This window comes from Chrysemys picta, chromosome 12, assembly GCF_011386835.1.
Source record: "Chrysemys picta bellii isolate R12L10 chromosome 12, ASM1138683v2, whole genome shotgun sequence".
NCBI classification, from domain to species: Eukaryota; Metazoa; Chordata; order Testudines; family Emydidae; genus Chrysemys; species Chrysemys picta.
Window position 1 is genome coordinate 32,694,785 of NC_088802.1, and position 13,643 is coordinate 32,708,427.

The window sequence follows — 13,643 nt, forward strand, 5'->3', positions numbered from 1 at the left end:
AATGGTGCTTATAGTTTGGGAGGTGTAGAGTGTAAGGCCCTGGGGATTAGGCACAAGTTAAAAATTTGCTAAAAGGCTGCGTGAAGCTTAAATTAAGACAATTATTTTTTGTTATGTACATTGGTGCTAGTTTTTAATGGTGATTGTAGTTTGGGAGGTGTAGAGTGTAAGGCCCTGGGGATTAGAACCCATGTCTGTAGAGCCTGTGATGGCTAAGAGTCCCTCAGTGCCACTGGGAGGCCATGCAGAGGCACAGCCAAGGAGTACTGTGGAAGTAAGTGCTGCAGGAAGTACAGGTCTGTCTCATCTTACGTCGGGGTTACGTTCCGCAGTCAGTGCCTAAAGCGAAAATCGTGTATAGTCAAAATTACATTGAGTGTAATGGCGGGCGGAATCACCCGCACTACAGAAACAGTATTTAAATTGTTATTTTTCTCTTTTTTTTGGTTTTTGTTTTGCTGAAATCGCACATGTTAAATGTGCCTAAGATGCGACAGACCTGTACTGCCCAAGCGACCTAGAGTGATGGTACCTTGCAGTTCACTGATTGGCCAAGTACCCTATTTAACCCCAGGGGTTGGCCTAGGAAGTTGTCTGGGCAACCACACAGACTTTGGCCTGCTGCAGCGCCAGACTTTGCTTGATCTCTGGCCTCTGACTCTGATCCTGACTCCTACCTCTCAATACTAATGTAGTACTGCCTCTGATCTCTGGTTTCCAACCCCTGCCCGTGACTACCGGCCCTGGTGGGCAAACCTCAGCCCAGTTGTGACCAGTAGGCCACACTGCCTATGCCCTGATCCCTTAAACAGAGGAAGGTGAAGGAAGAGGCTGCCAATAAAACATACCCAGCTATCCTCCTTCCAAAAGATAAACTGCCCATTCATCCCTAGAACATATTCTGCCTTTGACCCCCTACAGTGCCAATTTCATCTGATCGTAACTCCAGACCTTAAATCACAAGTGACAGAAACAAAGTGCGGGTCACAGAGGAGGCTGTGGAGTCTGACCTGAGTGAAAGCCAGGGCTAGCTTTGGTCAAACAGTGCCTGGAGTGAGCCCCAGCCAGACAGAGCTGCAAATCACATTCCAATTCAAGGGGCCTCTGCTTTTAGGGACATTGTAAAGGGGCTGGCTGATGTTTCCTGAGCCAGTGCTTTTGTGGGAGCTCGTCCTCATTCTACCCAGGCTTAGGGACTCCCCGCTGCAATGTTTTTTTCATCAGCTGTCCCTGACAACTGTGTTTCTTGTAGCCATAACATCAGTGAGGAGAATCAGAGAGCTCCTGCGGCTCACTCTCCTTACACAGCCTAACAAAAGCCTGCATTCTCATGCTAAATTGACCCCCACTCAGTCACTGATTTTCTTCTGAATCAGGACTGTTTGCCTGCTTTCTTCCCTAAATTACATTCATTGCTAGGGGAGGGCAAGTTTCACACATTGCCTACTAAAAGGTCCCTTAATAGGACTTTAAAAGGACTCTTAGTACAACCAAACTTGTCTGTTGATTTCTCTCTCTCCCCAGTTTATGGCATATAGAGACAAGGTTAGTGGAGGGGTGGTTTCTTCTCAACCGCTGTCATAATGGATTGAGATCTGCATTGAGAGATGCTATGTGTCTCCATCCCCAATGGTATCAGAACAAATACAACTCAGTCTGAGGCAGTTTCTGGAGCATGCGTCCATAATGTCCCTGTGGTGGAATTTGTGCATAGCAGGAGTTCAGCTTGTACTTTATGAAGCGTTATTCTCTTGGCCTGAGCTCAAAATCTGATGCCTTCTTCCAGGGAGCCACCCAGCAACCATTGTGTAAGTTGTCTTACCTCAAACCCACCTCTGTGTTGGAGCAGAGTGCCAGAGCAGATGGACATTCTCAACTCCCATCTCCATGCTTTTGGAGTCCATGTTGGATTGGGAGGAAGTGGAATAAACTGAGTGTGCATGGCAGCCACACCTCCTTTAGACATTATAGCTCTCTGTTACTCTCCCTGGCTTGGGACATAATCAAGGAGCAAAGCTTTCCAGTGGTTTCTGGCTTTGGTGCAATGTGTAGGTGTGTTCCAAGAGCAGAGGGCTCTGTACTGACAATCTTCTCCAAGAACTCCAGTTCCATCTCAGACCCTTTTCTTCCTCCTTTTTGGTTTTTGCCTGCCTCCAGTTCCTCTACTCTGGATTGTGCAAGAAAATACTCACCCTGGGCAAAAGCCACAGTTTTGAGGATTTGCCAAAAGAGAGACATTTTTTCTGCTTGCCTGATACTTTTCATGCAGCCCGAAGTCTCTCTTGGTATTTTAATGTGAAAGTATTTGTGCACTGACAAATGATAGTTTTGAGGCATTTTGTTCTGTTCTACAGCATTGCTGCTATATTCCCAGCATTCTTGTTCTTCTTATCATTAATTATTTGCTTCCCCTGAGACATTTTATTTCTTCAGTCTCCTTGATTTCACTAGCATGTGGTTCTGTCGTTTACTCATTCTGTTCTTGTTCTCATCCCCCGTCTCTCTAATTCAAAGCCATGACCCAATGCTTAATGCACCTTGAGTTCCCTGGCAGTACTTCCAGCTGAGGAAGCAGTTATAAGAAATTCCAAGTTATATTCAAACAGTTTTCCAAACCTTTATATTGTTTAATATACTTCCTCCTTTCCCTGTTAGTGTACAGTACCCACTAGTCACTGTTTTCTTGCCCTCAACACTCCCCAATAGTAATGAGTTGAATGCTGGCCTGCCATCTTTTTCATTGATATTAACTGATAACATTTGTTTCTCCCCAAAGCAGATTAGCCTGATATCCTTTTACATGTTTTTTTATTACTTGAATCATAAAATGCACTGAGATTTTATTTTGGCATTTAAGAAGGATGTTGCAGAAAACTGGTTGGGCAAGTTGCAGATTCCGTGATCATAAAGGAGTGTGTGTCATCTTTCTAGGACTGTTTTCATCAATCATGCGAGAGCTGGCCAATGTCACACATGATGGTCCCAAGTGGATGGTGCTGGATGGTGATATTGATCCAATGTGGATTGAGTCTCTTAATACTGTCATGGATGATAATAAGGTAATAGATATTCTTTGATCAACCCATAGGAGAAATACATAGGTTGAGACAATAGCTCATAGTATGAAAGAGTTGTTACTGTGTTTCTTCAAATAAAAACAAACATCATCATGCAAAGAAAATGTTACATCTGGAAAACAGCACAAAGCATTAATTTTCAGGAACATGTTATTGAATTGGAGTGGTGTGGGTAACGTTGTTCTGCTGCAGTCAGTACATTGAAATCTCATAGACTCATAGACTTTAAGGCCAGAAGGGCTTTAGATCCGTTTACTAGTGGTTTTAATTTCCTTTTCAAAGTCCAGCTCTGCTTGGCTTTTGGCAGTTCTCACTTTTTACCTATACTTTCTAACCTCCAAGAGGTAGCTTTCCTTGCTGATCCATCCTACCTTCCATTCCTTGCAGGCTTTCTGCTTTCTCTTAATCACCTGCTTGAGATGCTTCATCCAGCTTGGTCTGCAACCCTTCCCTATGCATTTTTCCCCCTTGCTCAAGATGCAGGCTTCAGATAGTTTCTGCAACTTTTACTTCAAATAATTCCAAGCCTGCTCCACATTCAGATCCTTGAGTTCTTCAGTCCACTTCCCTAACTACTTCCCTTAATTTTATAAAGATTGCACTTTTGAAATCAAGGACTTTAGTTGCAGATCTATTTTTGTTTATCCTCCCATTTCATTTAAACTGAATTAGCTCATGATCGCTCGAACCAAGTTTGTCCTCTACAACCAGCTCTTGGATGAGGTCGTCATTACTTACCAATACTAAATTTAAAATGACAGGTTTCAGAGTAGCAGCCGTGTTAGTCTGTATCTGCAAAAAGAACAGGAGTACTTGTGGCACCTTAGAGACTAACAAATTTATTAGAGCATAAGCTTTTGTGGACTACAGCCCACTTCTTCGGATGCATAAATTTAAAATGGCATTGCCTCTTGTTGGTTTGGTGACTGTTTGGTGAAGAAATCTTTCAACTATCACATCCAGGAATATCTGGTCCTGACCATTATTAGTAGCACTTGTCCTCCAATCTGTATCTGGGAAATTGAAGTCTCCCATAATTACATAATTTCCAGTAGTATTTATTTAATTAAAATATTAAAGAGGTCTCTATCCATATTCAAATTAGATTCAGGGGATTTGTAGCGTACCTCAAGCACTATTCCAGTGGAGCCTCTGTTACCTTTCTTCCCCAAAGTGATTTTGACCTAAACAGATTCCATTTCACCCATTACATCATTTCTAATCTCTTTACAGTCTATCTCACCATTAATATACAATGCTACTCCACCACCTTTACCTTTATTTCTGTCTTTCCTGAACAGCACATACTCTTCAAACCCTGTACTCCAGGCATGACTACTATTCCACCATGTTTCTGTTATTGTGACACCCTGGCACCCCAATATTCACCACTGTCATGTAATTAGGATATGTTTTGTACAAAGAATGCCTTGTGAAGAATCATTCTAAAAGTCTTGATCTGCTAGACATTAATATCTCCGTGGATTGTATGTGCTATCGTTGTATGTGAAGTTACGAAGTTGGGCTATGTATGTGTTACTGAAACATGTTGTGAGGTTGAAAACACCCACAAGCAGCCTTTCAGGTACAACAGTAAAAAGGCCAAACAATGTTAATGGCTTATTGAGGAAATGCACAGGAATTATCCCAGGAACTGTGTACAATAGAAACCTCTCAGAGAGAGCACTACACAATGGGAACTGTTTGACCCAGGTCACAGCATAAGAGCTTTCTAGCAAATGGGAAGAAGATATAAAAGGGGGAAAATGACATCATGGGGGGATCCCGCTGTGATGGGTTTCCCACAGGCTGCCACCTGGAACGTGGGTACCACTGAGCCCTCTGACCCACCAGCCTGGGATCCCACTCACTGTGCTGCTGTGACAAGTTGCAAAACCCTCCAAGCTTGCATTTTCACCAGCATTCACACAGGTAGGGACACACCCAGCTGCAGTCACATCCAGGCTCTCTAGCTACCAGCCTCCCAGCCTAGGACCCCCGAGCAGTACTGTCCTGCCCTGGTCAAATCTGGCCAGTATATGGGTTTAACACCCGGTCTGCTTCTCCCTCAGTGTGAAGAGGACCATGCACTTGTGGTAATCAAGCTGAGATTTTCCTCAGACATCAGTGTTCCCTCTAATTTTTTACATCCATATGAGGAATTAATTTTGTTATGTGCACCAATATGGAGGTGATGTGTGGCAAGGGTGAGGTCGAGAGGTTTGGAGTGTGGGAGGGGGCTCAGGGCTGGGGCTGAGGTTGAAGTTCTGGGGGACGAGAGCTCCGGCTAGGGGTGAAGGCTCTGGGGTGGAACTGGGGATGCAGGGTTCAGGGTGCAGGAGGGGGCTCAGGGCTGGGGCAGAGGGTTGGGGTGCTGGCTCTGGGGTGGGACTGGTGATGAGGGGCTTAGGGTGCAGGCTGCCCCAGGGCTGCGGCAGGGAGAGAGGACTCCCCCCAGCCCTCTCTCGGTGCAGCAGCTCGGGGCTGGGGAGAAGTGCCTCTCCCCGGCCGTGGTAGCTCTGGCAGGGCTGGACTGGGCTGGGTTGGGCCGGGGGAGGGGAGGGGCTCCTCTCCTTGGCAACTTCCGGCAGGGCCGGAACGGGCCTGGACCAGGTCAGGCCAGGCCGGGGGAGGGGCTCCTCTTCCCGGAGGCTAGGCTGGGCTGGTCGTGGGGCTCCTCTCCCAGCAGCTCCAGTGGGGCTGGGCCGGGCCGGGGAGGGGTGCCTCTCCCCGCCTGCATGGCCCTTGATAGCCTGCTCCACGGCCATGCAGCTTACAGGGAATTTATCCAGATACCTTAGTCAAACGCACACTGGTTTGGATTAAAGCATAAAATAAGTTTATTGACTACAAAAGGATAGATTTTAAGTGATTATAAGTGATAGCAAACAGATCAAAGCAGATTACCTAGTAAATAAACAAAACTGCAAACTGAGTTTAACATACTCCTCACCCTGAGTGATAAACAGGCTGGCAGATTTTTAAGGCCTTATTTTTGCAGCTTGGGTTTCCCAGGTTTTTATACACAGGCTAGAAATCCCTTTAGCCTGGGACCATCTTCCCCCCTGTTCAGTCTTTATTCCTCAGGTGTTTCCAGGTGTGTTGTGGTAGGGAGAGTGTGAGGTCCCCCCAGATTGTCATTTTCCTGCTCTTGTAGAGTAGAAGGCTTGAAGGATATAACCACAAAACAACATATCCTAGAATGTATGTGAGGAAGTTTGTGTATCTTGGGGAGTCGTGGAGACTTCCTGAAATCCTCTTCACTAAACTGGAGGTGGGATATCCCTGATATCTGAGGACAGACTAGAAGGGTTTGCACAGTAAGCGAGCAAAATGAAAGGACATGGCTTCCTTTGCATACGCATCACATTGAGGAGCTGGATGAAATCCTAACCAAGCAGTGCCGAGGTCGTGTCAGCAAGACCATGCCTGAGTAATATGGCGATAACACGGGAATGAACAATTCTCACCAGCAGGATTGAGGAATGCTGCTGCCATGAGGCTTATATTCTGAATGTGTCTGTCTTTTGCAGGTGCTGACACTAGCAAGCAATGAAAGAATTCCCCTTAACCCAACCATGAGGCTGCTCTTTGAGATCAGTCATCTACGCACAGCAACTCCAGCCACTGTATCCAGAGCAGGTAGGTCAAGGGGGAATAAGTGGGCATTCCCTTTCCACTCGCACAAAGTGAAGCTTAGGGTTGAGATTTTCAGAGGGCTCAGGGGAGTTTGGCACCTGACTCCCACTGGCATTCAGTGCCCAACTTCCTTAGGTCTTTTGAAAGTGGCAGCCTTAATTCACAGTGCCACTGGATGACAGGGCATGTCACCGAAAAGTGGGCAGCAGAACCTAGAAACCCAGCACTCACTGGTGAACGGCTGACAACGAAGGTGGTGATGAGGGTAGCGCATAGAGGGCTCAGTTGAGATCGGGGCACTGTGCAAACAGAGTGAGAGACGGTCCCTGTTCAGGTGAGTTTACAGCTGAAATAGCCAAGGCAGAGACAGTGTGGGAGAATGGAAGAATTGTTCTCCCCTGTCTATGGATGGGAGCTGAAGCCCAAGAGAAAAGGGCCTGATTTCAATAGGTGATAGGCACCTAAACACCTTTAAAAATCTGGACTAAATTACAATTGTGTAAGAGCAACAGGCTGTGCAGCGTGGTACACTGCTGTACTTATTAAACTATGATTTTAGTGAGGGAAGATGAACAGTTCTTATGGTGAGAGGTACCAGTCTCCGCCATGTCCTTGCTGTATCTCTCTCTCTTGCACTGTGTCTCTAGGCATTCTGTACATCAACCCAGCAGACTTGGGCTGGAATCCCCCCGTGAGCAGCTGGATCGACCGACGAGAAATCCAGTCAGAACGAGCTAATCTGACCATCTTGTTTGACAAATACCTGCCGCTTTGCCTGGACACTCTTAGAACTAGGTACAGTATAACGGGACGCAACGTGTATGTGAGCGACATCCACCATGTTAAAAGCAACAGAGAGTCCTGTGGCACCTTTAAGACTAACAGATGTATTGGATGCAATCCGATGAAGTGGACATTCACCCACGAAAGCTTATGCTCCAATACATCTGGTAGTCTTAAAGGTGCCACAGGACTCTCTGTTGCTTTTTACAGATCCAGACTAACACGGCTACCCCTCTGATACTATCCACCATGTTGTGGCTCTGCTGGGTGATGCAGCTGCCTGGGCCACTGCCAAGCAAATTTCTGCCCTGCCTCTGAAAGGCCCCGTTGACAGAGCAGTGTTGGCTTAGTATAGTGTTTGTGGGAAAGGAGGAGCGGATGCTGGCTTCCAAATTCCAAATTCACACCCTTGCTTGGCTGCAGCCCAGGTTTCACTTAATTGTAATTTGACATTTTACTGTTAAATTGTGTCTGTAGTAAGTGTGGGCTCACTAGTGCAGGGCATGCTGGGATGTTGTATGGTGCACGAGCCAATTATCTGTCAGTTGGAGAGGGAACAGGAAAGAATGTAAAAAAGGTTAAGTCAGTTGGGTCAGTTGGGTCAGAGCGCTTCACTCAACAATGTGGGTTTCAAACAGCTGCTTGGGGGAAAGGTTTTTGGCCTCTAAGAAGTAAAGTTGAGGGACATGTCACCCTCTCCCTCCTCAGGCGCTGTGCTCATGCCCTCTTGGACTATATAGTTCAGCTGTAACCGGCCTCTAGCTGTCACCGGGGAACCTCCCTGATGAGAAGGGTTGAGATCTCTCCCACACCAGTTCTTTTCTACGTGGTTTGAGCATTGGCCCACTAAACCCAGGGTTGTGAGCTCAATCCTTGAGGGGGCCATTTAGGGATCTAGGGCAAAAATCTGTCTGGGGATTGGTCCTGCTTTGAGCAGGGGGTTGGACTAGATGACCTCCTGAGGTCCCTTCCAACCCTGATATTCTATGATTCTTTTCATGACAGCTGCAGAGGAAATTGTGTCTGTGCCCCTTTCCAGTCTGGCACAGTTCACTGCTGGGCACCAGTTAAATCAATAGTGGTAGTTTTTCCTTTGCTATAAATAAGAGTTTCAGTGAATCATTAAGCTGCCTCATTGGCCAGGTTAGATTGTTATCCTTTTGATGTCCAATTGGCTTATAGGCTCTGGCAGCAGTAATCAATGATGAGGCCTGTGGGACCCCATTTTATTAACTGTTATGCCTGCGCAGAGCCTCCATGAGGCTGAGCTTACTCAACTGCCATGGAGAAGGATGATCTGGACAGCCAAGAGGCTCAGGATGTCAGCTGTGCAGCTCTGAAGAATGACTCTGAGGGCACTTCCTCTGTCCACTTAGTGAGCAGCATCGGGACACAGCTTCTTGCAATCTTCCACCCCAGTCCTTATACATGAACAAGAGTCCTGGCAGAAAGACATGCACATTGGAGCAGAGACCAGGCATGGGAAATGTCAGCCCAAAAGGCAGATATGCAGAAAGGCCTGAGTTAGTGAAAATGGGGATTTGTAATGAAAGGAGTTTTGCAACAAGATTGCTGCCTGTGTGACCAATCTGATTATAGCCATCAGCAGCACAACACGTAGGATGGTCCTCACTCTGTTTCCTGAGGTTTGTGACAGAGCATGAAATTGCAGGGATTAGCTGCCGACAGTTGTAAACCAGGTATTTTTGTAGATTGCTTAATTCAGAAATCGTAGGACCAGCCTTTCAAATAACTATAATTATTTTATGGAAGACTTCAGTGTTATCCCGCCAGCCACAATATTAGTTCAGCTACATTTACAGAATTCCTAAGTTGGTTTAAAACAGCGAGATGAAAGGGTTTATTTTATGACGCCTCTATTTGACCGCTCGTAACTCATCGTGTTCACAGAAAATCATTGCCCTTAGCGAGTCTCCCATTTTACTACTTTCAAGAGGATCAAAGTTTTTAAATGTCTGAAACTTCTTATTACTGTTATTACTTGTGTACATGCCTGCGCTTCCAGGTCTAGGGATGAAAGCTAGTGTTTTATTTCTCGCTGTATCCCTGCATAAGGAAGATACACACTGCAGAAAAGTAAAATGTTAATGTTCTGAAAGAGGATTTATATGCACATTTCTCTGTATTGCTAACGACCATCATGCTGAATCCAATTATACTTCATATGCTTTCAAATTCCCTCCCTTAGATTTAAGAAGATTATTCCAGTTCCCGAACAGAGTATGGTTCAGATGTTGTGTTACCTCCTTGAGTGTCTCCTAACTCCAGAGAACACTCCTCCAGACTGCCCCAAGGAACTCTACGAGCTCTACTTTGTGTTTGCTGCTGTCTGGGCCTTTGGTGGAGCAATGTTCCAGGATCAGGTAAGATGAGAGCTATAAGTGTAGGGCTCATTAATGTAGTATCCCATTTAGACAGTAGCCTCTTTTATTATTCTGATTATTATTATACTTTTTCAGTGTGATTCTCTAGTATAGTGTTGCGTTCCTGGGGCTAGAATACAATTGTCAATGGGATAGAAACCTCTGGAGCAATGAGCGGTGCTGTTTCTCTACCTTGTTTACAAAGAAAACACGGTAGTTTGTGAAAGGCATCATTACACAAGAGACAGTATAAGAGCAGAAGGGTCAAGGATTAAAGCAACAAAGATGAGAGAGACATTAACTTATGTACAAACATTTTATTCTGCAACAGTAAGTTGACTGAAGCAGTAACACCCTACAGAATGTGGTAGTAATGAATACATCATTGGAGCACAGTAAGAGATACCAAAGTTTGCCATCTCACCGTGTATTTATAGGTAGGAGTGCCATTGCAATGACATAGCTCAGACAATGTTTTGTTACCACTGGACTTAGTTAGGGTATCAGCTTTCTAAGGTTTATAAGAAGAATAACAAAGAAATAGTAGCAATGAGCTGAACTGAGAATTGAAGCACTTGGTTTAATTTGATCCATTTGAAATAGCAGAGGTGAACAGTTGCTCTTTGTTCACAAGCACGCAGCACGCTGGGTGCATGTCAGGAGCTGAGGTCTTCTGAAAATCTGGTCATAAATGTCAAAATTGGATTTTCTGGGTGCCAAGCACTTTTGAAAATATGACAGGTTTCAGAGTCGCAAACGTGTTTGTCTGTATCCGCAAAAAGAACAGGAGTACTTGTGGCACCTTAGAGACTAACAAATTTATTTGAGCATAAGCTTTCGTGGGCTACAGCCCACTTCTTCGGATGCATAGAATGGAACATATATTGAGGAGATATATATACACATACAGAGAGCATGAAAAGGTGGGAGTTGTCTTACCAACTCTGAGAGGCCAATTAAGTAAGAGAAAAAAAACTTTTGAAGTGATAATCAAGATAGCCCAGTACAGACAGTTTGATAAGAAGTGTGAGAATACTTACAAGGGGAGATAGATTCAATGTTTGTAATGGCTCAGCCATTCCCAGTCCCTATTCAAGCCTAAGTTGATGGTATCTAGTTTGCATATCAATTCCAGCTCAGCAGTTTCTCGTTGGAGTCTGTTTTTGAAGCTTTTCTGTTGCAAAATTGCAACCAGCAAGTCTGTTTTTTTCTCTCACTTAATTGGCCTCTCAGAGTTGGTAAGACAACTCCCACCTTTTCATGCTCTCTGTATGTGTATATATATCTCCTCAATATATGTTCCATTCTATGCATCCGAAGAAGTGGGCTGTAGCACGAAAGCTTATGCTCAAATTTGTTAGTCTCTAAGGTGCCACAAGTACTCCTGTTCTTTTTGAAAATATGGTTGTTCTTAAAGTGCTTAAATCAGGGGTGAGCAAACTTTTTGGCCCGAGGGTCACATCTGGGAATAGAAATTGTATGGCGGGCCATTAATGCTCACAAAATTGGGGTTAGGGTGCAGGAGGGGGTGAGGGTTGGGGGTGCAGGCTTCAGGGTGGGGTCAGAAATGAGGAGTTCAGGGTGCAGGAGGGGGCTCCGGGCTGGGGTGGGGGAGTAGGGTGTGGGGGTGGGCTCCGGCTGGGGATGTGGGCTCTGGGGTGGGGCTGGAGATGAAGGGTTTGGGGTGCAGGAGGGTGCTCTGGGCTGGGATCCAGGGGTTTGGAGGGCGAGAGGGGGGTCAGGGCTTGGGCAGGGGGTTGGGGCATGGGGAGAGGCTCAGGGGTGCAGGCTCTGGGCAGCGCTTACCTCAAGCAGCTACTGGAAACAGCGCAGGGCCAGCTCTAGGCGCCAGCAAAACAAGCAGGTGCTTGGGGCGGCAAATTTCTAGGGGCGGCATTCTGGCGCTGGCCATCATAGGCGCCGACTCCGTGGCATGGAGAAAAAGTGCCCCAGCTCACCTCCGCTCTTCCTCTGCCTGCTCCCCTGTTGTACCACCCATGCAGCTGTTAGGGTTTGGTACTGCCACCCATCACCAGAGTATCTGGGCGCCTTCCACTTACAAGTGATAGCAATAGCAAAGTTCTTAGTGGCTTTCATGGAGCCCCTGGCACTTCTCACTTCTTAGGGGTAAAAACTCTGCTTGGGGTAGGGTGATTTTTTTGAGGAGGGTGTTGTTTGGGTAAAAGGGCAGTCAGTGTAGGGGTTGATTGGGTTGAGGGGTCAGTGGTTGGGCTTGGAGGTAGAAGTGGGGCCAGTGTTGGGATTTACTGGGTGGAAGTGGGGGTCAGTGTTGTCGTTTGGGGAGTGGAAGGAGTGGTTCAGTACTTTGGAGGTCAAAGGGGGTGACTGTGTGTGTGTTGTTTTATGGTGGAAAAGACTTTTCAAAGAGCAAGGTTTTGCAGCATTTCCTAAAGCTGGTCAGACTCTGGATTGGCCTGATCTCCTCCGGGAGTTACCCAATCCCTTCAACCCACAGTGCTTTGTCTCCCGCTCTCCTGGGATTTGTCCTGTGATCTGTGTTGCCACAGAGCAGCACAGCTATCACAGAGATTCTTAGATCAAAATGTGGTCTCTGGCATAGGCTACCACTGGGAGGTGTGACTGCAGCACATGTAGACATATCCGAGCTAGCTTTGAGCTAGTAAAGCTGTGAAGCTTAGGCAGCTGCATGGACTATCCTGGCCCAGGGCCTACCCAGGACCTGGGTGCCCAAGCAATGGGTGCCCACATTGCCATAGCTTCACCACTATTATTACTCAAGCTAGCTTTGACCTAGCTAGTTCACAGCCAGCTGAAATGTCTGCACGTGCTGCAATCACATTGGTGGTGTGGATACACCTGCTGTGTGTGCTGAACATGTGGTTGGGACTGGAGGGTGTGCTTTAGCAGATTGCACCAGGTGCAGTAGAAGCCCTCTGCAGCCACAGAATCTCTCCCCAAGATTTTGCTTTTGATGCTGGCCGTGCTTCTATAAATGTCAGAGCAGGGGAGCCAAGGGTACAGCAGGCTGAACAAGAGCCTGGTGAAAAATGATCCAATATAAAATCTGTCTATTGCTCTCCATTGACGGTGCCCTTCACTCTGACCTTTTGCTGCAGAAATGTCATGATAAACAATCTTTAGAGCCTTTCCACTCTGATGTGCTCACTGGAAGGGAGTGGACTCCCTGTAGGAAAAGAGTTGATAGATTTTCCATTTCAAGGTAAAGGCTCTGAAATTAGTAAAATTCCATGTGGGGTTTTATTAAGGAAGCAGCTCAAATTTAACATTGCTCTGGCAGTGTGGGTTGGGACAAAATTGCTCCGGTTAAATGGCATATTAGGGAGGGTGGATGACACATTACGGTGCAGCTGGAAGCAGCTCTCCCGTGCAGTGGTGAGGGCGCCCTAGTGAGAAAGCTTTTAGCAGTGATGCACTTCCATCCCCATTGAAGGCTACTACAGCCACTGCTGAGGAATTATAGCAACAGGGAAATGAGGCATTAGTGATTTTTGCCTTTGTAAGCAGCACCAGACTGCAGAATCCTGGATAATAATGGTGTGTTTTAAGAATACTCTGGCCTACTGTTAAGGGAGTGGCTGCTTCAGGATAGCAAAGCCCCATGGAGCCTTTCACAGAGGGCACCAGTTGAAATGCAGCAGTTGGTGAAAATCCTGGCTTTCTTCTGGAGCTTTAGTGGCATACATGAAATGAGTTGGCAGTCCCAGCTGACTTGCTGTATTGGACACGAGTGCACAGCGAGTGGATGTGGGGAAAAATA

General features: G+C 46.3%; 1 protein-coding gene across 1 annotated transcript in view; it reads left to right on the forward strand.

The window, feature by feature from the left end:
* Positions 1-13,643, forward strand: part of DNAH9 (dynein axonemal heavy chain 9) — a 405,383-nt gene that overhangs the window by 121,393 nt on the left and 270,347 nt on the right. The window contains exons 33-36 of the mRNA XM_065563307.1: positions 2,932-3,059; positions 6,611-6,719; positions 7,364-7,511; positions 9,709-9,883. Of these exons, the coding sequence (XP_065419379.1) occupies positions 2,932-3,059; positions 6,611-6,719; positions 7,364-7,511; positions 9,709-9,883 (560 nt within the window). The remainder of the gene's footprint in view (positions 1-2,931; positions 3,060-6,610; positions 6,720-7,363; positions 7,512-9,708; positions 9,884-13,643) is intronic.